Source organism: Acomys russatus, chromosome X, assembly GCF_903995435.1.
Source record: "Acomys russatus chromosome X, mAcoRus1.1, whole genome shotgun sequence".
Lineage (NCBI taxonomy): Eukaryota > Metazoa > Chordata > Mammalia > Rodentia > Muridae > Acomys > Acomys russatus.
This window is the reverse complement of record NC_067169.1, coordinates 102,630,894-102,655,241: the sequence shown is the minus strand read 5'-3', so window position 1 is coordinate 102,655,241 and position 24,348 is coordinate 102,630,894. Positions and strand designations below refer to the sequence as shown.

The window sequence follows — 24,348 nt, the reverse complement described above, 5'->3', positions numbered from 1 at the left end:
GCCACCAGGTCTCCCCCTCCAGGGGACATGGTCAAATATGAGGCACCAGAGTACGTGTGAAAGTCATACCCCACTCTCCACTCAACTGTGGAGAATGTTCTGCCCATTGGCTAGATCTGGGTAGGGTATTTCCCTACTTTATACATAAAAATAAACTAAAAAAAGATCATAGTTCAAAATAAACATTAAAAAATCTGAACAACTTTTAGAAGGAACTATAAGCATAAATCTGTGTGTCTTTGAATTCAGTAACTGTTTATTAGATATGATACCAAAAACACATTCCACCAAGGAAAATGTAGACAAATTAAACTTCATGAAAATTAAAATATTAGAGCATGAAAAAAGCAAGAAGGCAAAATTATCAAATAGAAATATGATTTGGAAATGAACTGTCTGATAAAGGTCTACTATCCTTTCTACCCACTGTGTATAAAGAACTGATCACTGGGTCGATAAAGTGCTTGCCTGGCAAACATTTGGACCTGAGTTTGATTCCCAGAACCCATGTTAAAAATGTCTAAGCATAGGGCAGTGTGTTTGTAATCTTGGTATTAGGGAAGCAGAGAAAAGTGGGTCCCTGTGGCTCACCAGTCAGCCTGGTGTACTCAGTGAGCTTCAGGCCTGTGAAAAACCCTATCTCAACAACGACTCCAATAAACAAGGAGGATTGCTCCTGAAGAACAACGTCTGAGGTTTAAAACTCATTTAATGGTTCTTGAAATGCTTAAACAGAATAATCCATATGAGACAGGCAAATGCTTATGCGTATACTAACAACAGAATTGAAGGCATAGCTATACAGGCAGTACACAAGTTCTTTGTTTTTGTTTTTGTTTTCTCCTTCTCCTTCTCCTTCTCCTTCTCCTTCTCCTTCTCCTTCTCCTTCTCCTTCTTCTTCTTCTTCTTCTTCTTCTTCTTCTTCTTCTTCTTCTTTTGGTTTTGTAAGACAGGGTCTCTCTGTGTAGTCTTGGCTGTCCTGGACTCTCTTTGTAGACCAGGCTGGCCTTGAACTCACAGCGATCCATCTGCCTCTGCCTCTCAAGTGCTGGGATTAAAAGCATGCATCACCATGCCCGGCACAAGTTCTTATAAAAGCATTATTCATAATAGCTTATGTTAAAATTAGATCAATTGTCTATCAATTTTAATGTATTTATCCTGACACCAGGAACCTGAGGGAAGAAGGTTGCATTTTGGCTCAAGGTTCAAGGTGATATAGCCCATCACAATGGGGAAGGGCATCCAGGCTTTGGGAATATGAACTCAGGAGTCCTCACATTTGAGACAGGAATCCTGGTGAATGGATAAATAACATGTGATGTGTCCAAACAGTGCAACATCATCTGGCATTAACAGGGAATGAAATACTGATGCAGACTGTAACATAGATGAACTTTGAAGATGATGTATTAATGAAAGAAGCTACTCAAACAACTACATCTTTATTGCATGACTTTACTCATATGAGATATTCAGAAGTGCTAAATGCACAGAGGCAGTAAATTGGTGGTTTCTAGAAGCTGAAGGAAGAGCATAATAAAGAGTGACTTACAGTAATGGGTATGAAGATTCCTTTTAGGAATGATGAAAATATTTTAATATTAGATTATGGGAATAGTTCCACAACTTTGTAAGTGCATTAAAACCCACTAAATTTTACATTTTCAATTAGTAAATTTCATGCATGTAAATTATATTGCAATATAGTTAACATAACCCAGTTATAAGAAAGCTAGCCAATAAAATATGATGTAAATGTGCAATTTATTTTATAGACTCATATGAACAAATGATCTCCACTCTTAGCACTGTTTTGGGAGTTTGTATTTGGTCAGGTATTTGGTCATAACAACAAGAAAAAATGGGCCTTTTAGGAGGTAGGGCTTTGGAAGAAGTGAGTCATAGTGGGGAGTAAGCCTTAAGGTATAATATAGCCCGTCTCACTTCCTGTTTAATCTCTGTATCCTGTCTCAAATGTGAGGAGTCCAAAGCTCACATTCCCACTGCCACACAGCCACCTGTTGTGATGTTTTCCCCATTGTGTTGAGCTATATCCCCTATAACCATGGACCCAAACAAAACCTTCCCTCAAGTTGCTGTCGTCAGGTATTTGGTCATGACAATAAGAAAAGCAACTAACATAAAATTGGTACTCAGAAGTAGGGTGGTTGCTGTGAATAGCTTGGGTGAGTCATAGGACTTGGGAATTGGTTTGTGGGAGAAATGTGGTAGAATTTGTGATTGCAGGCTAGAGAAGAAGCCTTAAAATGTTGTAAGCAGAACGTAACGGGCTACCCTGATGGGGGTTCAGAAGAAGATTGAATGAATACCATCCCCTCTTCCACCCAGTACCATCCATTTCAGACATGTATTTCATTTCCCCCTCTGAGTGAGATTCAAGCACTCTCCATTGGGCCCTCCTTCTTACTTAGCTTCTTTGGGTCCTGTACTTTATGGCTAACATCCACTTATAAGTGAGTACATACCATGCGTGTCTTTCTGGGTCTGGGTTACCTCACTCAGAACAATCTTTTCTAGTTCCATCCATTTGCTTGCAAATTGCATGATGTCTTTCTTTTTAATAGCTGAGTAGTCTGAGAGGCTTCGTCCAGCAACTGATGGAAACAGATGTAGAGACCCACAGCCAAAGAATAGGCTAAGCTTGGGGAGTTATGTGGAAAAACGGGGGAAAGGATTGAGGGAGACGGAGGGGTCAGGGACACTACAGGAAGACCTACAAAGTGAGCTGGCCTGAGCCAGCTACACATGTGTAGCAGATATGTAGCTTGGTCATCATGTGGGTCCCTTAACAGCAGGAGCATGGACTGTCTCTCACTCTGTTGCCTGCCTTTGGATCCCTTTTCCCCTAGTTGGGCTGCCTTGTCTGGCCTCAGTGGAAAAAAATGTGCTTAGTCCTGCTGCTACTTGATGTGCCAGTGTAAGTTGGTACCCATGGGGGGTCCCCTTCTCTGAGAAGGAGGAGAAGGGGAGGGAGGAGGGGGCATGAAGATGGGACTAGGAAGAGAGTAGGGAGGTGGCTGCAATGAGTCTGTAAAGTGATTAAGTGAATAAATAAATAGAGGAAAAAAGACTGAATACTAATAAAAATGAGGGCAGAGAAGACTGGGTGCATGAGGTTTTAGGTGTCAAGTATTATTGGGAAAGGGGCTAGAGGCCTTTCTTACTATATTCTGGAAGAATCCAGCTGTGTTCTCCATGTGTCCTAAAAACTTGAGTGAGACTAAATTCCAAAGTAATAGATGGATTTCTTTGGTGGAATGAACTTCAAGACAGCAAGGGATGAACATTGTAGCTTGGTTACTGCTCACTGCTCTTAGATTTGTGATGAAAGGGAGCAAACAGTCAAGCAGAAGATCCCTAAAGCATGCAGTTTGGTGAGGAAAGGAGCATTACCACAGACACGAGGCAGGTTCAGAGGAATGCTTCTGTAATTTTTTTCCCTCTGTGTAGCCTTGTCCATCCTGGACTCACTTTGTAGTCCAGGCTGGCCTCAAACTCACAGTGATCCACCTGCCTCTGCCTCCCAAGTGCTGGGATCAAAGGTGTGTGCCACCACGCCCAGCTAGCTTCTCTAATTTTTGAAGAGGTTAATGCAATTGAAGACAGACTTCATATTTGCACTGGAATCTTAAGAAAGGTGATCTGAAGGGAAGAGCACAGTCATGGCAGCTTCCAGGATGTAACCTTGTAAACCTATTTGAAAGATCTGTTTACCCAGAGACTAATATGTGAATATCTGTAGCAGTTTTATTTGCGAACAGTGGAAAACAACAAATGTCCATCAACAGGCATACAGATGAACAAAATATAGTGGAAGACCACTCAGAAATTTAAAAAAAATGCTACTGTTAACATATACAACAGCATGAATGAATTTTAAAACAATTTCATTATAAGAAAGAAATCAACTAGAAGGAAAATATATGTTGTTTTGTTTCATTTTTAAAATTTCAGAAACTGTGAACTTCATAGTAACAGGAAAAAAAAAAGACTGCTAGTTTCATGATGACATAGGTGAAGAGAGAAGCTTAAAGAGGGATTTAAAGAGACAGAAGGAAGGTTTAAAGAACGATGGAAAGTTGATGATGTTGATGGTTTCATATGGTGTTCTCGTTTGCTTTCTGCTGCTGTGATAAACATCACAACCAGACTCAGCTTGGGGAGGAAAAGAGTTATTTGATCTTATAACTGCTTGGTTACAGTCCATCAATGAGGGATGTCAGGACAGGAACCCAAAGTAGGAACGTCATGCAGGAACTGAAGCAGGCACTATGTAAGAACTCTGCTTACTGGCTTGCTCTCTAATGACCCACATAGTCTGGGCCCTCCCATATCAATTATCAATCAAGAAAATGCCCCCCTAAGACTTGATCCCAGGCCAGTCTGATGGAGGCAATTCCTCAACTGAAGGTCTGTCTTTCTAGATGCCTTTAGCTTGTGTCAAACACACACACACACACACACACACACACACACACACACACACACACACACACAGTTAATTGCAGTTTGTACACTGTAAATTGTATATACTATTATATGTTAATTATATATCTATAATACTATATATTAAAAAAGGAGGAGGTCTTTGGACAGATGACCTAGAAGGTCCTTTCAAGCTCTGGTTCTGTGGAACCTATTGGAGGGAATTACCCTGAACTCTTCTACTGAAATAATGTTTTTCCTGGGGTATCTAAATCAGTGAAACAAAGCTAGGAATTTGGCTTGCATTATGCAGACACGTCTCTGCCTACCTCTTTGGGACTGCATAGCCAGCTTCAAAGACCAGGGGACAGAACAGGAAAGCACACCATCAAGCAAGTGGGAAAACATCCAGGTTGGAGGAGGAAACTGGGGAAATGACAGCCTAATGAGTGCTGCTCTTTCCAGTTTCTTTAAGTATATGATTCAGAGGATCAGCTTGCTGTGGACATTCCAGGCCAGTGAGGCATCTCAGAGCTGTGAATATATAGATATCCCAAGGGAGAAAACAATGCAAGACAAGATGGAAATGAGAAACGGCCCTTTAAGGTCTCCAGACCCAAATGCAAGCAGCTAAGAGGATATGGAGGAAGAGGTGGAAGTGTCCCTTCCCTGCAGGAAAGGAGATTATGACTTGATAGGGTCTGGGGAAATCAAATGTAAGAAACCAAACGCTTGGAATGTTGAGCCTCTAGGGATGCTGGGATGCTCTTTAGATAGATGTGCCCCAGGAGCAAGGGGAAAGAGGTGATACCCTCCCTGCTTGTTCACAGTGAAAACCAAGAAGGCATGGAAGGAGAAGAACGCTAAACCAAGAGGCATGCTTCAGAGTCATTTGTCAACTGGGCAATGCCTTAAGCCAGTGCCATGGCTGATGGATCACCTAATGGGACTCACCACAAAGACAAACTTAGCCCAGAAAACTGTCGCCTTATTCTCAGCCTGACCCGATCAGATATTTTAAAAGAAGACATTGAAAACCCTAAATACTTGAGATGGCTCCAGGCAATACTTACCCCTCAGAATGCCCCTTTCTTCTTGATTCAGAGGGTGATAATTTATGAGAATCAAGCCTAAAAGCATGAGAACTGAGTGTTCTTGTAATTGTATCTTCCATGCTACAGAAACCCTTCCTAGCTAGAAGGATGTAGACTTCAAGTGTCCTTTCTCATTTGCCATCTCTGTTTCTCCTGCAGCCCCTAAGACCTGAGTGGTGGGTGTCTCACACAGGAGAATGGCTGGTTATATTAACTGGTGTCATGATTCCTTGAATTGGACAAGTAACTACTCATGGTTAACAAAGTCCCTTCCCTTCCATTTCTAGGGAGATGCTATACCATTGACCTATATCTACAGTCCACCTTACATTTATCATTTGAATTCTTACTGAACCCAGTAGGACAGGCATTGTTTTCTCACGTTTTAGAAGAATTTGGGGTACCAAAACGCAGGTGCTCAGACTCAATCATTCATTATTCCTTATATATTCATTCAGAAAGCAACTGAATACTTAGTATGTGTCAAATGCTGACTAGATGCTGAGGACAGTCATAAATCAGGACAGTCCTAGACTCTACCCCTGTGGAACTCAAAGATGACCTTATCATTTCTCTGCCTTTGATGTTGTTATTAAGTCCATAACCCAGCTGACCATAAACTCAGCACCCTGTCCCCAACAGTCAGTGCCCTGGCTCAGCAAACCACATTTCCCGACTCAGGATCACATAATCCTCTGTCTAATGCAAGGCTTAATAACATTAGCCAGCAATGCAAGAGAAAGAAAGGTTTGCTGGTACATGGGACCTTGGAGATAAACCTGCTATTTTTGGGTGTGGCTCTCCTAGCTCCTAGCTCCTTGCTTGGTGAGGAAAGAATTCCCATACCTCTCATGGGTACCAGAATATTTATAGACCCTAAGGGAGAGGAAGGATGGAGGCTCCTGGGAGACGTCATAGAGGATGTGCAGAGGAAATGAAACTGCTCTGAAAGACAAACAAGAGGAGCAGGGATCTATGTAGCTCTGGGAGAGGCAGGATCAGAAGGAATCAAACAGGATGTGGGGGGGGCACACCTTGGTATGGCTTAGGCTGGGGCAATGGGGTTGGGGCAGAGGTGTGACTCTTCCTGGAGGTCCTTCTTAGAGCCTACTGAATTGTGAAGAGTGAACCCTTCAAAGACAACAGATTATCTGAATGTCAGATGATCTGAATCCCACTAACAAGGTTTTTCAGAAACATAGTTGTTAGTCAATGAGATATATCTGTGGGAACCTATGGTGCCTTCTAAATATATTAAACAACCTGAGAATGAACATAATTTGCAAGGAACTTGGAAGAAGCATGTAGTGGAAGTGGAGCGAACACAGAAAACAGGAGCCAACTTGACAGTGGTTAAAAAAAAAAAAGGCAACTGTGGAAGGAATTGGCATGGAACAGCACTAGTAAATGTGACTAAAAGCCATGCCATTGCTCTGTGAAGAGGGATACTATATGGACATTGTATTAGTTATTTGCCTTCTTGCTATGACAAAATATTTGACAAAAGAAAGAACAAAAAAAGGGTTATTTGTGCTCTTGTTTGAAGGTATAGCTTATAGTAGAGAACTTATTTTTTAAAGAAAAGATTTATTCATTTATGTGTGTGTGCAGGCACATGTGCAAATAGATGTGCGTGCACACCTGTACACACTCATCTAAATGTATTTGAATGTGTGTGTATTTAGTATGGGTGCACATGCCTATGTATATGCTTAGAGGCCAGAAGAGAGCATTGAGTGTCTTCTACCACTCTCTGCCTAGTTATTTGAGGCAGGGTCTCTCCCTGAACCTGGAACTTGTGTTTTCTCTGCCAGGCTGGAATCCAGCATGCTCCAGTGATCCTCCAGTCTCTGCCCTCTTCATAGCTGAAGTTACAGGAGTGTTCAGGATGCCTGGCTTTTTACTTGGGATTTTAGATATGAACTCTAGTCCTATGACTGTCCAGCAAACACTCTTAACTGCTGAGCCATCTTTCTGGCTCAGCTCCCTTTCTCCTCTATATTTAATCTAGAATCTAAGCCACCAGCATTTACAGTGGGTCTTCCCATTAATTAGCCTAATATGGACAATCATTCCTAGTCAATACCCAAAAGTTTGTTTCCATGGTGATTCTAATTCCAATCCAGTTGACAATCAAGGTTAACCACAATAAAAGGTTAGTATTTAGCTCTGTGTGCTTGGGAGAAGAGTCCATGTGAAAAATTAGATCTCATTCTGTGGTCAGGGCTAGGTGATAAGGATAGGGAGGTATTGGACACAGACTAGGGAGGCTATCATACAGCTAATTGAAGAAGAAACACTGGAAAAATCCACCAAACCTCAACAATATGGTTAGTTCCTCTGAATGGTAATTAGGGTCTTCTGATTCACAGTATTTCAAGCCGGATTCCACATACTTGTCATTCTCTTCTCTATTTTGTGGTCTCAAATCTCACATGGGAAAGCTAACCTTAAGTATCTGTCATGGTCACTCTGGTGGAAAAGAGCACAATTGTCATCAGTAGAATCGAAAAAAGAAAACCAAACCAAACCTAAAATCCACCCAGGTATTTGGACACGAGACAATGAAAAGTCATATTCTTTATTTGTGCTTGAACCAGTGAAGATCATTTGTCATGGATCCAGTTAGCAAGGCATCAACTAAGAGCTGAACTCTTAGGTTCTCCTGCAAGGATTCTGTTAAGCAGTTCTAGAGACAGGAACATTTGAGGCTCTTTCTTAAACACTTCAAAAGTAAAAGAAAACAAACAATCAACTAAATAAGCAACAACAGTGCCATTGCTGCTGAATCATGCTTGCAAATGTTGCTATATATTAGGGAACAAGTTAGAGGAGCAACACTGACTCTAAAAGGACTGGACTGAGAATCCCGTGTCTAACCACAGCCACTGTGAGTGGCAGCACTGCCAAGCCAGCTTGGGAACTGCTCTGATAGTGATTACCTTAGAGCAATGCTGGAAAGGTATAGAGGAAAAGCAAGATATGGGAGTTATTGTACCTCAGCCCTGAGTTTGCCACCAGCTTTGAGCAAGCTGCTTTTCCTTCCTGGGCCCCAGTTTCTCTATCTGTATAATCAGGGGAGTTGGAACTCTTGTTAATATAAAATCTCCCTAGTTGCTGGTCAGGCCCGTCATTACCCAGATGACCTTTCTCCTCACTCATTCCGTTATTTGTATTGCTCCAATAAAAAGTAACCTCAGTTCAGGTGGGGTTGACGGTGGTCACATTTTTGAGTATTTCTGTTAACAGTCAGTATTGACTCATCTAAAATCCTGTGGGCAAATTGTGATGATTTTTCTCAAAATAAGGACTCTGGGTGTGTCTCAAACCTAGAATAATGGTTAGTACAATTCTTTCTTTCATTCAATGAAATGTCTCTGAGAATTGGCTTTGGGCAACAGTACTCCCTGAGAGAAGACAAAAAAAAAAAAAAAAAAAAAAAAACAAACAAACAAACAAAAAAAAACAAAAACACAAAACAAAAACCAACCAACCAACCAACCAACAAACAAACAAACAAAACCGAATAAGGCAGCCCTATCTTCTTATATTGGCAAGACGTATACACAGATATCTATGAGAGTATGTAACAATTATACAATGCTCACCTCAGCATGAAAACCAAGCTCTGTTCCAAGTACTTTATAGATTCTGATTCATTTACACTTTCTACATCTGAAGGAAGCCAGTGCTAGGGTAACTTGGTTCTCACATAAGGCAGGAAAGACGCAGAAAAGGTTAATGCTTTGTCTAAAGTTACTTATTTAGGAAGTGACAGGACTGCTATAGTAGCCCTATGTGTTTCCCCGCTATGCTTCATTACTTCCTAATTCAAGAGAGTCTGACTTAGATGTTAGAGGCTCAAATAAAGAAATGTATGGACCCAAGAGGTGGAAAATTGCTTCTTGATGCCTAGTAACAGGAGAGTATGGGCTTTGAGGTTAGGCAAACCTGAGGAAATGACTTGACCTCTGTTAGCCTCAGTTGACTCATCTGTGAAGTGGAGATAATGAAGAATCAGCCCTGCCTCACAGATGTGAAGATTAAATAAGTTAATACATTTAAAACACTCTGGATACTTAACACACAATACTTGTATAACGAATTTTTAGCTATCATCATTACTACTATTATTATCAATGGGGTCTGGTAAAGAGGGCTGCAACAGGATTGCATTCTGAGGCTTCAGTGGATGGAACTTTGAGTTGAAAGTTGATTTTTTGAAATGAAGCAAGCTCTGTTTAGAAAAATGTAAAATTAAAGTCACCAAAAAGTCTCCTTGCTTGACAAGGTAGAGTTTGATTTTACCTTAGGGCAATAGCATTGTCTCCCCAAAGCTCTGTCAGAATGAAAGTCATACCTGGAAGGCATGAGTCATGATCATACTTCAAATCCCTAGATCAATTGGATCCATCAGATTAGCCCCCAAAAGTATTGGGGGCTAAGGATCAGTTTGGCTGGCTAAGATAACAATCAGTTTGGCTGGCTATTAAGAAGACAGATGTGGAGGAAGGCAGGACAAAGACATAGTGCTTCCTACCTGATCGGTTCCAGGAGGCCAGAGGCCAGACTAAAGGTAAGGGGGGGAGGTAGGTTGGGCAATGGAAAAAACTTACATTGATTACGCACCTACTATGGAGGGAGACTTGCTAAGAACTTTTAAAAAGAGATTTATTTATTTATCATGTACACACGTGTGCCTGCCCTCCAGAAGAGGACACCAGATCTCATTATAGATGGTTATGAGCCACAATGTGGGTTCTGTGAATTGAACTCAGGACCTTTGGAAGAGCAGCCAGTGCTCTGTAACCTTTGAGCCATGCTAAGTACTTTACGTGTATTATCTTATTGAACTGCCCATTACTGTGCATTGTAATTTAACTGTGCATTACATCCACAGTCAGGAAATGGAGAGATGAATACCCATGTTCAGTTTTTGTCCACTCATTTTTTCTTCTTTTCCAGCTCTACTTTTGGCAAGTACCGGGGGTTGAATCTAGGCTCTCCAGCATGTGAGACAAGCCCCCGCCTCATGTTCTGCTTTTTATTCAGTTGATACCCTCCCTATCCATGGAATTGTGCCACTCACATTCATGGTGGATCTTCCAATGTCAGTTAAATCTCTCTAGAAATGCCTCATAGGCACACCTATGTGAATCTTTAATCCACACTTAGGTGAATCTTTAATCCATCACGGTGACAATCAAGATTAACTATCTTGCCAATTAACTATCACAAGGCAGAAGGGTAAAAAAAGAACGTTGGAGCCGGCATGGTGGCGCTTGCCTTTAATCCCAGCACAGAGGCAGGTGGATCTATTAGCTGGAGGCCAGCTTGGTCTACAAAGCAAGGTCCAGGACAGCCAGGCCTACACAGAGAAACCATGTCTCAAAAATAAAATAAAATAGCATGGGATTGTTTCCTTCAACCTCCATTATAATCACCTTCCAAAAGGCTCCTATTAGTACCTGCGAGTTTAGTTCCAACATATGAGTTTAGAGGAATATATACATCTATTGTGCAGAAGAAGCTCTGAAGCCTCAGAGAGAGTAAGTAAAGCATCTGGAGCCATACAGCTAATTTAAGGTATTAAGGGGCAGAATTTAGCTGGATGTGGTGGCGTACGCCTGTAATCCCAGCACTTGGGAGGCAGAGGCAGGTGGATCACTGTGAGTTTGAGGCCAGCCTGGTCTACAAAGGGAGTCCAGGACAGCCAAGGCTATACAGAGAAACCTTGTCTCAAAAAGCCAATAAACAAACAAACAAATAAATAAAGGCAGAATTTAAAATCGTTTACTAAAGTTTGAGGTTTGAAAAAAATAATAAAAAACACTGCTCACACAAAACCATAGTACACAGAGGTAGGTAAGTCAATTGAGCAGCTAAATAGCTGATGGTGACAATAGAACATACTGTGGAACTGTATACCTTAGTGTTGATGTGGGGACTAACAGCATGCTGGTTTCCCATAGGTCAGCTACCTCGTCTCTGTTCCTAACAATACAGACACCAAGTTGTGATCCTGCCCCTGCCTCAGATGGATGGAAACTAAGTCTTGTCAATGGACCAAAGCCTACCTCTCTGGAAATGACCTCAAACATGTGCAAATTGATAATGAAGATTAACCATTACAGTAGGTAAGATGGGTGCTAAGAAAAGAAAGAAAGAATGTTTTGTTTTGTTTTTGTGACAAGTTTCACTGTGTAGTCCTGGCTGTTTTGGAACTCTCTTTGTAGACCAGGCTGGCCTTGAACTCACAGAGATCCATCTGCTTCTGCCTCGCTGAGTGCTGGGATCAAAGGCGTGCACCACCACGCCTGATGAATGAATAGATTTTATAAGCAGACATTATTAGAGTAGAAACATATATTATTCACACACACAATATATATATATATATATATATATATATATATATATATATATATATATTTATACTCTAATAAGCAGACATTAAACAGAACTTTCTGTAGAAAATGAAGGCCCCATTCTATGCTGTCTTGTACAGTAGCCATAGGCTATGTATTTATACCCAGAGCAACTGAAATATGGCCAATGTGACCAAGGAACAGAAAATTTAACTTTATTTAGGATGTGGTTGCATCTATCATATTGGAAAGCACTACTCTTAACCACTCAGAAATAGCCATGCACATCCTAGTAAGCGTGCAATTAAATATGAAAGTTTCTATTAAGCTCTGGAGTGTACTTATTTGGGTATGCAAAGGCTTGCTCAGTCAAGAACTGGAGCAGTAAGTTTCCTAAAAACAATTCTGTAAGGGCTTCTTCCTAATTTGTACAGTGCCTTCAGGCACATGATCTCTTTTCTCCCTATAGTGCCCTGAAATGGGGAGAACAGAGATTATCCTTCCCATAAAAGCCAATAAGTGTGGGTGAGGGCAGCAATGGCCTAAGCAGATACGTCTAGAAGACAATGTTTCACTAAAATATTCTTTCCAGTAGGAAAGAAAAGAAAACAGCCAGTGACACAACCTGAACCCCACAGATGAAGAGGGCTTCTTCCTAGTCCCTCCCCTATTCAGCGTGTCCAGTTGGATCACAGACCATTATCAAGAACCCTATCTTATTCCCATCTGACTCCCTTGACTTATTTGAATAGTTTACTCATATATGCAGAAGCACCAGTTATCTCTGAGACCCTGTCTCTGGATCTGGGCTGCATTTATATGGAAAAGAAAGTTCACTTTCTTGTGGACAGTTTTGGCAGAGGGAGACTGACAAAGTGTGTGTATTGGAATGTTGTGACATCTCAAAGATATTTCATAGTAGTATACTATAGCGTTTCACATCTGTGATACAAAGAAACAGTGTCCAACATTTCTTTTTCTTCTTCTTCTTCTTCTTCTTCTTCTTCTTCTTCTTCTTCTTCTTCTTCTTCTTCTTCTTCTTCTTCTTCTTCTTCTTCTTCTTCTTCTTCTTCTTCTTCTTCTTCTTCTTTCTTCTTCTTCTTCTTCTTCTTCTTCTTTGGTTTTTCGAGACAGGGTTTCTCTGTGCAGCCTTGGCTGTCCTGGACGCACTTTGTAGACCAGGCTGGCCTCAAACTCATAGAGATCTGCCTGCCTCTGCCTCCCAAGTGCTGGGGTTACAGGTATGTACCACCACGCCTAGCTCCGATGTATCTTTTGTATACATTTAGATGTACACTTGGAACAAACTGCCTGGCTTGCTGCAAGGTGGAAATACCTTTTGATTTAGTCTTTTAACATGTGTTGAGTGCCACCTATGTGCAGAGAATGATATTGGGGACTTTGGAGAGATACAGAAAATTGAGACCACTAGGGTCCTGTCTTAGGGGGTTCCCAGTCTGATGAAAGAAGAGATGTATTTGTTTGGGAGCCACCAGGCTGTAAAAAGAGCTAATAGTCTAAAATAGAAAGGCAAATGACCCAGGGCCCTCTTATAATGGGGGAGAATCTCCATTGAATGTAAAAGAAATCCAGCTGAGTTTAGAAGGGGTTGGGAGGCCCCTCCTTCCCCATAGTGAGACAAAACTAAGTTGGGGGCAGCTCCAAGCAACAAGAAAGGAAATGTGATATAACTTGCAGAGTGACGAGGAACCAGGGGGCCGAATCACGGGGCCGTGGCCGGGGCTGGGGCCGGCGGTGGTGTAGTGCGGACCGCAGACTGGAGGATGGTTTTTAGGTCGGGTGGGATTTTGAGATTTTGCTTCATGCATGAAGAGCTCACTCACGGGGCCAGTCCGTCCAGGTAGAGGGTGCTCGCTGAGGTGGTAGGCAGTTACCCAAGTCTTATGCACAAGCTAGGCAATCATTTCCAATTCTAATTCAGTTGAAGATGCCGAGAAAAGGACGCAGAGTAGGGGAAGGTCTTGAGCAAACCCATACTTGGGGATGAAGAGTGACAAGGAGAGAAAGAACATGGTCAGGGTCGGGAATGGAGGGAGGGTGTTGTGGGGAGCCCAAATAGAGTCCATCTCTAAATGCCCTGGTATCCTGACAGCAGTTAAGGAAACCAGGTGAGAAAGGGTTAAGTGTGCCCCTCACTGCTCCAAATGTTTCCTGTGTTTGAAATCCTTCAGGTCTCTACAAACCCTCTGGATCCCGGCCAGGCAGGCATTGTCGGGGAGAGGTTGTGGGTAGTCCGAGCAGTCGCTCAGCCTTTGTTGTGGGGCCACCTCGGTGTTCCCTCTCGCGCCCTGGATAGGGCTGCAGCGTGCTTGCCGGGAGGGGGGCGGTGCGGGAGGCTCGCTCCCTCTCCCTCTTCCTGCCCCCACCTCCGCCCCCCCCAGCCCGCCCGATGACCACATGACCAAGTAGGCTCGCGGCCAAACCACAAGCTACAAAATGCAGCCCCCGAAGTGAGCAGCAAAGCATTCTCTCTTGCAGCCTGGACCAACGGGTAGTTGGGAGTCACGGGCTGAGCACAGTCAGCTACTTGGAGGGTTTTTGCCACCGCCGTCCGGTATCTACCAAGGCCAGCCCTGCAGCAGCAGAGGAGGCTGCACCAGAGCAGAGGCAGTGAGCAGGCAGTGGGGCCGGCAGCCAGCGGCGCGTCTGGGACACTCATTCTCCCGCGGTCCGAGGGTCACGCCAGCTCCGTGCCCGCACGTGCCAGCCCGGGCTCGCGCCTTTCTTTGCATCTGGGGTGCCCGGCCTCTCCGCCCACCGGTGGGCTCTTCAGGGCCAAAGCGGACCGAGTTACAGCATGAATCTGAGGCTCTACTTGCAGGCGCTGCTGCTACTCTGGCTCTCCCTGACTGCAGTGTGTGGAGGTGAGTGCGTGCCCTCCCGCTTGCCTGGGCTTCCTATGGGGCTCTTCAGAGCTGCAGCCTGCCTACTCCTGTCTTTCTGCCCCACTCGCGCTCTTCCCGCCTCCCAGGAAACCCGGCGCGAGCTTTGCAGAAGCAGCCACGCGCCAGCCACCCCGGGAGGCCGATTGATAGGGCATCGGGGCCAGGGGGATGACTTGCCCTGTAGGCTGCTTCCTTGGATAGCACGGGGTTCGGTGTTACGTTGTAGATCACAACTCCTGAATGCCCTTTGCAATTGAAAGTACTCAGGGCCTTAGACCTGCACCCAATGTCCTGCACCCTGCACCCCACGTGGTGGTAGGGAGGATGGGGACGTGTCCGGCTCATCTCATGGATCAGTGGAGGCAACTGACCTGAGCTGAGTGGGTCAGAGCTCCACATTGAGGGTCTCTGGGTCTTGGAATTTAGGGGTCACAGGCCTGTCCAGGAACTCAAGCTACTGGGGATGATGTGCCAACATGTAGACGTGACACTTGTTGCATAGTCAGAGGCACACTGCGGGGGCGGGGACGACCACAGTGGCTAGTGGATCCCAGCTGTTACTTCTTTAACTTGTGTGTGTAAGCAGCCTCCTTAGGCAGATCTGAACTGGACAGGGCCCCCCACCCCCGAGCTGGTTTTCTCCTGTAGTCCAAGGTCCTGGATAATCTTGTTCCTTGCTCCATTGTGGAACATGGGGACCCACAGGCTCCATCTCTCCAGAGACTTGATTCTTAATATATTCTGCCTTCATCCTCCACTTTTGCCCCAGGTATAAAATTGCTCCTCCTGTCTCCAGGTACCATACCAGAAAACAAGGGCACTTACTTGATCTGACAACCTCCATGCAGGTCAGAGAAGGGGAGTCACTTCACCTCCACTTGTACTAACTCCCCTCCCCCCTTGAAATCTTGGCATTGATATTCCCTCGCCAACTTCAGTCCTGGTCCTCAGTGACTCAAGGAGCCCCTGCCCCAGGCTGCCTGTCCCCTGTGTGTCAGAGCCTCCTGGGGCTGCCAGCTCCCACCTTCAGCTGCCCCAGTCCTGTGATCTGGCTGTCACTGTAGCCTGCCTGGCACATCAGAAAGGGAAGGTCAAGCCCAGGTGGACAGTTGCCAGTGCCAGGGCTAGAGTAACCCGGGAGCTGAGAGTGGAGGCTCCCCCCTCCTGCACTTCCAGACCGGAGGGAGGGAAGGAGGGAGGGCTGTTGAGCGCAGGAGAGTGGGTTTCCTAAAGGAACTTTCTTAGTTTGGACCCCTCCAGAACCAGAACCGGAAGATGGCCCACTGCCTGGGAGCCTCTGGGGTTCTGGCCAATTTTGCCTGCTTTTCTTTGTAGCCACCTCCTTTCTGTGCTTTGGTTCTTTGGCATTGCCTTGATCTCAGCCAGGCTTCTCCTCCAGAAAGCGCATTGGCTCCTTGATGCCTCCTGCCTCCAGGTAGTTGACCAGTGGTCTCCAGCAAGATCCTAGCACTGAGGCAGCCACCTCTTTGGGAAGAGGGGCGTAGACTCTCTCCTCAGAAACTCCTGCCAGCCAGGCAATGGCAGGTAAGGAGCAAAACCTATGAATAAAGATACCGCAGCACCCCGCCGCACCTCTATCCTGGAGCTTACACAGCCAGTCTGTTTGGCAAGACGAGACACCCCCATAGTTTGACTTCAGGCAGATAGTCCAAGGTGGTGCCTTTACAGAAGAAAGTGACTGGGTGCAGAAAGGGTGCTCCCAGAGGAGGTTAGACCACCTGAAGCTGCCTATTTCCCCAGAAGGTATAAGGGAGACTGTGAACATTTAGATTCTAGCTGTTGGGGTATTACTAGCAAAGGGGGCAAGATGATTTCAAAGAAGTTAAACAGACTTCCAGAACACATTGGGTTTCTGGTCCACACCTTGAACCTCCTTGCTCTGTCTCCTCCTTTTACACATAAATCTTTTGCACACTTTAATGTGGGCCTAACATTAACATTGTATGCTCTTAAAGGCCAGCGTTGGCTACTTCTAAAGCTCTCATGGTTTCTCTGCCTCCTGCTCATTCCTGGAACCAAGAAGGGCACCTTCTTGGAGGTGGCCGCCAGCCAGAGGTTCAGGAACGCACACTCTACTTCTCCTGTGTCCTGGTCTAGAAAGAAGAGCCATAGAATTGCCTTGTCCTTAGCACAGACTTACAGGGACTCTCCCCAGCCAGCGTCCCCAAAGTGGCAGGCTCTAAAAATCATGCTAGCTCTTCTCTTCCCACTTTCTGTTCTGCCTTGGAATGTTCACCCTCCTTCTCCGCCCCTCCTCCAAGCACACACACACTCCTCATTGCCTCCTGACCTGGGTTACACTTTGCTCTTCTGAGGCTGAGAGGTTCTGGGTCCTGGCCGTGTGTCCCTTGGTCTCTGAGCACCACTTTCTCTCCTTCTACTCCCTCTTGCCAATTTTGGCTCCAATATGCAGTATAAGGACAGCTTACTGTACTCCTCTCAATGTGGAGGACATCTCTCCTCCCCCCTCCCCCCACACCCCCTCAGGTCTAAACTCTAGGCACCCTTGTAACCTGAGCCAGGCCTGTCAACAGTATAGTACCAAGGCTAGTCAAATGGAGGCCAGGCTTTCCTGAGCCTTATCCAGAGGAGCCAGGCTGGAGGTAGAAGACAGCACAGTGTCTCAGAAGAAGGTGAATGTTTAGGCACCGAAGAGTGTCTCTTATCCCAACGACAGGAGCATTACTTCAGAGCAGGAGATGTAGCCTCCCTGGTGGGCTCTTCATCAGAGCCTCGGGTGGACAAGAAGACAGGTGCACCATTCCTGTTGAGGTTGGTGTGCTCCTGAAAAGTCACACAGGCTTCTTTTTGTGTCTCAGCAGAGTCGGAGTTCAGGTTGCATGAAAATGAAAGCCTCCTCTTCCCTTGGCTACAGTTCCCAGCTTGAAAACGCTGTTGCCTCACTCTCACGAGCCAGGGCTCCAATCCTCTTGGCTTGAGATTCTCTGGGAAATAGCCCTCCGCTTCCTTTTAAGCAGAAAATGAGTTGGGTGGGCATACTGAGATGTATTGGGGTAGTCCGTGTTTCTAAAGGGAAATGCCTTTTGTATAGCCAGGACCTCTGCAGTGATGAGAATCAGTGGCTTCTACTTTGTTCTTTCAGACAGGACAAAGCCAGGGTTTCAGGTATCAGCTTATCTGACTAGTCTCAGCAGCAAAAGTAAGAAACGAGTGGGTGATGGGATCAGAGTGCAGGAGGAGCCCAGAGACTTCCTGCGATGGGAAAGACAATGAGCCCCAACCCAATAGGATAGAAGAGGCCAAGTGGCTTCTGGGGTGGCTGCTTTCCCAGGCCTGGCTGAGCCTCAGTGAACTCAAGGTGGATCTTCTCTGCAGGTCTAGAGTCTAGACATCTTCCTGGCCTGTGTCTAAGCTACTGTCAGCATGTTGTTCATCCTGGCTCTTGACCTCTCTTCCTACAGTGCCCTTCCCCCAGTCCTTGTGGACGGTCATAGACACTGATAGTCTCAGGCTACGAGGACATCAGAGGGGTGATACTATCTCTCTCCTGGCACCATCCGTCCATGACTGCTGTACCCCTAGGATACAATGGCCTTCACCATTGTTCCCAATAGTAGTTGAAGACGTCGATGTGAGAATCAAGGTCTCATTTTCCTAAGGCCCTTAGGGTCCTTCCCCTATGCATGACCACATGCTGGCCACACTGCTTACCACCCTGTACCTGAAATGTGTCTCTGGTTCTGATTTCTCATTGGCATCACTCAGAGCCATCCTCAAGGCTCAGAGTAAGTGTTGATGAGATCCTAAAACTCAGGACATCAGCTAGATCAACTGGTGGGGATGGAACGATGGTGCTCCCCCAGCTCCTTCACAGATGGTAGCAAAAGAATAGCTTTGGGTCACTCAAACAGAAATAGCCTCTAACCATTTTCATCATCACTCCTCTGCCTCCAAAGCACTAATATTATTTTTAAATCTTATTTCTCACAGATGATAGGTTTAGAGGTTCAGTTGACACACTAACACACTTTACTCATGAACACGCACGTGTGGCAAGACAACCACAGTAAACTCCTGGGTCCTAATAGGTCTGGTGGGTTTTCCCTAAATAAGAATGGAAGGGTGTTGTAGGGATAGGGTGTGTGTGTGTTTGTGTGTGTGTGTGCGCGCGCGCGCGCGCGCGCTTGTCTGGCTCTGAATAGGAAGAATTGCAGCCGTAAAGTCTGTGCAAAGAGGGACATAAGGACAAAGCTCTTCTACTTTTGACCCAGAGGATGCTAAATTCCTGGAAATTGTGTGCAAGCTAAAGAAGACTCATTAGAACCAAGGGGCCAAGGAAGGAGCCAGACTATGGGGGTGTTGGAAGCAAGGAGGATTGGGGGGAAGGAGGAGTAACCAACTGAATACTATATGGAAACTGTAAACCAGTGGTGGGAATTCCTTGCTGGACGGCAATGAGATTTGAGGAACAGGGATATATAGCTGAAGGCAAATCTGTTGGTGTGCAGGCAACAGAGGCTGGCATTCATTATCATTGTCCTCAGGCATCGCTGCATTTCTGAAGGCCACTCCCATCCTGGGCATTGCATAAGCATCCTGCTCCTCTGTCTCTTCTCCAGAACCGGCTCATCTCTGCACACTGTCTGCTTCTAATGGCCAAGAGTGTGTCTGGGTACTAGCTCAGCTTTCCTAGCTGGATTGCTGGCTTTGTGAGAGCTGGCAAATGTGCCTTCTCCCTCATCTTTCCCAAGAACATCCCGCACAAGGCAAATGTGCCTTCTTCCTCATCTTTCCCAAGAACATCCCACACAACTTAGATTCCATTGTCGGGGGCCAGGGGCATCAGATGACTTCTGCACTAAGCCAGATGTGGGCAGACAGAGACAGGAGCCTAGGATAGCATAACAGAACCCAGGTGGGGTTAGAATGGAAAGAATTTAGACCAAGTTTTGGATAGGAGGTATGGCCTAGGATGGTAGATTGGTGGGGAGGTGATAGCCCCAACAAACCTACACATGTCGTATTTCTTAGCCTCTAAATCTGGTCACAGATTAAATAGACCCCAGTACAAAGCAGACTGAGTTAATTATGCCCCAACCACGAGGAAGCCTCTGGAGCAAGGAAAAGCCTCAGATGAAGTGTCCAAAATGGGCAAAGAAGGTTGGGCACACACCTTTAATCCTAGCACTTGAGAGGCAGAGGCAGGTGGATCTCTATGAGTTCAAGGCCAGTCTGGTCTACAAAGTGAGTCCAGGACAGCCAGAGTGACACAGAGAAACCCTGTCTGAAAAAACAAAACAAAACAAAAATAAATAAATAAATAAATGGGGTGGGGAAAGCAAAAATACCTAACTCTGATGAAGGAGACAAAGATATCTAACTTCTGCTGAGGTGCCCAAGAGGGGGGACAGATGAGATCTCTAGCACACAGAAGTGGGTGACCTATCAAAGGATGTAAGCCTAGAGTGACAGGCATTTGATATTTGCTTTAAAATATCACAGCTAAAAAGAAAAAGAAAAGAACAAGTGAAATATACGTTATTCTATTCAATAATTGTGATATTTGGGCATGGGTCCATAAAGAGACATCTTTTGGGGGGGTTGTTTTTTGTTTCTTTATTTTTTTTTTCAAGACAGGGTTTCTCCGTGTAGCCTTAGATGTCCTGGACTCGCCTTGTAGACCAAGCTGGTCTCGAGCTCATAGCGATCTGCCTGCCTCTGCATCCCGAGTGCTGGGATTCCAGGTTTGGGCCACTGCTCCCGGCTGTGGCATCATTGTGATGTATGTCTGAAATGTTTGAAGAAGTACAGGCTTGATGCTGCAGAGGGCACCCCCAATCATGACATTTCCATGGGAAGAGCTTGCTTGTTATAGATACATGATTATCATGTATCTATAATGTAAAATCAGTTACCTCAATGGTAAAATGATTGGTTCCACTTGCCCCAGAGCAGTGTGCGAATCGGACATCTTTTCATCAGGGTAGAAAAGACAATTACGAGGGGTGCCACCTTGTGGAGAATTTGCACAGTCTCTTAGACTGTGGTTTCCTCTTCTGTCTCCATCTCTATTCCTTGCTAACAGATTTCCTCCTCTCTGCAGTGCCACTGTTGCTGCCTCCAGATGAGAAAGGGCTAGAAGAAGGCAACATGCGCTACCTGGTGCAGCCCAGAGCTTCAAGGACTGGACCAGGGCCCTGGCAGGGAGGCAGGAGGAAAATCCGCAGACAGCGGCCGCGTCTCTCCCATAAGGGCCCCATGCCTTTCTGAATCAGGTATCAGAGCCCCTTGCCAGTTGGCAGCACTAAAGGGGATGGACAACCTACTGTCAAAGGCCAGACACACCAGGGTCTTAGAGCTTCCTGGGAGCTCGTAAAAAGTACTCATATCATCTCTCTATTGTATAGAAGAGGAACCTTCTATGAAATAAGCCCAGAGAAGGGCTTAGTGCTTGAGACCAATCTCCTGACTCCCTCCCAAGGGCTGTGTTTTGTTTTCCTCTCTCCTGCTGCCTGGGATTGGGCAGGCTGTTGTCACTGGAGAGTTCTGGAAGTCCTAGCAGGCCTTGGCTGGAGAGGTGTGCTGAGGGCATGCCTATAGATACCCAGTGGACCTCATGCCATGTCCAGGGGTGACTGGAAAGACAGCAGAGAGCCTTGGGACTGTCAAGTAGGGAACAGGAGAGCCTGTAGCTGTGCAGAGCTGTGAGGAGCAGAGAAGAACGAAAGGTGGCCTTAGAGTGAACAGAGCCTGTGCCTGTCCCTGAAGCCTGCTTCCCCTCTCATTGCAGCCAGAAACAAGGGGGATTAACTTGGTACCTTGGGATTAGGGGGTAGAGTGGGCATGACTTCCTGTCACTTCTTTTTCTAAGGGATTCCTTTGACTTAGGATATGTCCGTGATTTCTCTCTGGTCATTTTGTCTCTTTAGGATTGAAGAGATCTCCACATGCCCACCCAGTGCCGTTCTCTCTACTTCACAGATTCGTCCTCTTCTCCAGGACCCTCGCATCCATTTGGCTCTCATCCTGCACCTGTTATAGCTGTTGATGGTCCCAGCTCTTCTCACCCACCAAGTTCCTCTAATGGCGTGGTCTTGCCCCTCATTTGGACGATTCCATTTCTCTCACAAGGATCCCCTCGGTCCATCTTCCCCTTGTATTGTCATCGGAGACCCAGCTTCTCCTTGGCCTGCTCTATCCTCTAGTCCCCATCTATTGGCCTTAGTCTTCATTTGGTCCTTCTGACTTTTATTTGCCATGGGAACTGAACAGCAGCACTCCCACCTTCAGTGGATTCCTGCACATCCATACTTTCTTACCACTTGGACCTCTCGCCTAGAAGGGAGTACAGAGCTGTGCAATGAGACTTTGGCGGAGAGGGACTGGGTGTTGGGATCTATAGAAGGTGCATGGAGACACTGAAATGTGGGCATGCTGAAGGAGTGAGGGGAAATAGCTGCCATGGCTTCTTCCTTACCTCTCTCTGTCCCTGTTAAAGGAAGAGGCAAAGGAGAGGAGCCGATGAAGTATTTTGTCACTGTGTTTCCTAACACACCCCCCCCCCGCCTCTCTCTCTGCTCTATTCCACCTAGTTCAGTCCCCAGGTCAGAAGGGAGAGTGCTGACCCTGACATAGTTCTATACTCTCTTGGGAGTAAAAGCTAACTAAGCAGGATAGCTGTTTTTGCAAAAAAAAAAAAAAAAAAAAAAAATCATAGAAAGTCAGAGCCCAAAGGATCCCTGTAGATCACTTAGCTTCCCTATGCAAAAGCTTGCACAAACAGAGGCCCTGGAAAGTGACTTGCTCAGAGCTACTGGCTGCAGAAGCTCAGAGGGGGCCAGGTCTCCCACCTCCCACTTTATGATGTCCTTTTTTCCTCTCGATGATGTTCTTTCAAAGCGAATGAAGTGCCTTTTGCTGGGCTTAGTGCAGGGGGGTGGGGCTGGGAAGGCCAGGAACGGAGAAGCAGGCCAGCTGTGAACTGTTCTATGTGGGAATGGAGCTTCTCCCTCCCAGCCGGCCCTGGAAGATTCCATAAGTGGTGAGATGGTACCCAACACAGGCCTAATCCCAGTCACATGCCCAGGCTCAAGCTACTTTAATTGGGTGTTCTCAGCCCCTGACACAGGTTGTCATGAGCCCCTATATTGACTGGACCCTTGTTTTTGTGGCTTTTTGGGGGCATGTCAGAGGATAGAGAAAGAAAAAGAAAGGAAGGAGAGAAGGAAGAAAGAAGGAGAGATGGGAAGATGTGTAGGTGGAGACCATCACTCCACCAAGAGGTCTCACCTCTTGCCAGGAGACTTTTGTAGCCCTTCCCTGAAGGGAGAACCTCATCTTTGGCCTGAGCAGATGTTCTTTTCAGAGGCCTCCCAGGAGAGAGTCTAGAGAAGACAGAAGCTTGATGTATTCACTTACATACGTGTAGGGCAGGGGAAGTCAGGACCCCCAAGCCCAATAATAACCCAAGATTGCCTATCCACCCTTCTCCAAAGCCTTCCCACCTGCTGCTGCTAATGCTGCTGCTGCTGCTGTTGCTCTGCTGCTGCCGCTTCAAACCCCACCCTGGGGAGCTGGGCCAGGCATAGTGTCCTCACCCTTTGGGCTTGAAGTGGGGGCTGGCTGGTGCCTCTTCTACTGCTGGTACCCCTACCAGGGACCAGGCCTTCTTCCTCTTTGTAGTTTCTGTATCTCCTGCCTTATCAGCCTGCCATGTCAAGTCCCACAGGGAAGGGGAGGGGAAGGGGGACAACGGCTGAGAAAGAGGAGAGATAGAAGCAGAGGAGGGGAGTAAATGGGTCTGGTGGGCTGTCTTATTTAAAGTGGTTGTGTATGATTCTTCTACTAATTTATATAAAGATATAAAGGCCCTTTGAGTTAAAGAAACTGTCCCCTTCCCATAACTGTGTCCTCTATGTTTGTATAGATTGTTCTCTGTAAGTATGTCTTTATAATAAAGAGTTAAAAGCTGACAATTTGCCCTTACTCTTTGAGGTCATGTTCAGGAGGGGTGTTCCTTTCCCCCTAGGGCCATGCTTCTCCCTGTGCCCACAGATTGCACGTATAGGGAGATAAGTGCTTCCATCCCAAATTGGTTCTAGGTCAACTGGCCTCAAACCGATTTGCCACAAGCTCACAAAAAGACTCAATGCTTAAGGGCCAGTTCACATAAATTTGAGCCTCTTTTAAGTCCTTTGGTGTCTGTTCAAATGTCCTCATTTTTCTGGCAGTGTCATTTAAAGGATTTTTTTTTCCAGAAGCAATTCATTTAAGGACAGACTGATCAAAGGTGAGATTTGTACTGAACGTTGTTTTGTAGTCCTGGTGGGTGTCTTCTGTTTTATCTGCTTTTGAATACTTTCGGGACTTTTTAGCCAGTTTGCCTTTCTTGAAAAAAAATGTTTTCAGCCATAAATACATTTGGTAATGACGTTGTATGTATCATTTTATGTTTCACAAAGTGGAGTTGCTTGATGAATGAGATAGCCTGAAAATAAAATGCAAGGAATTCAATACAACCCTGCCTCATCTGTCTTACTTTTTCATGCT

At 45.6% G+C, this 24,348-nt stretch overlaps 1 protein-coding gene across 1 annotated transcript; it reads left to right on the top strand.

Annotated features, from left to right (window-relative positions):
* The first annotated feature begins 14,368 nt into the window (after positions 1-14,368).
* Positions 14,369-22,043, top strand: Apln (apelin). Its single transcript, XM_051141546.1, has 3 exons — positions 14,369-14,796; positions 20,903-21,074; positions 21,729-22,043. The coding sequence occupies exons 1-2, from the start codon at positions 14,730-14,732 to the stop codon at positions 21,067-21,069; spliced, it is 234 nt and encodes a 77-aa protein (XP_050997503.1). The 5' UTR covers positions 14,369-14,729; the 3' UTR covers positions 21,070-21,074; positions 21,729-22,043.
* The last annotated feature ends 2,305 nt before the right edge of the window (positions 22,044-24,348 follow it).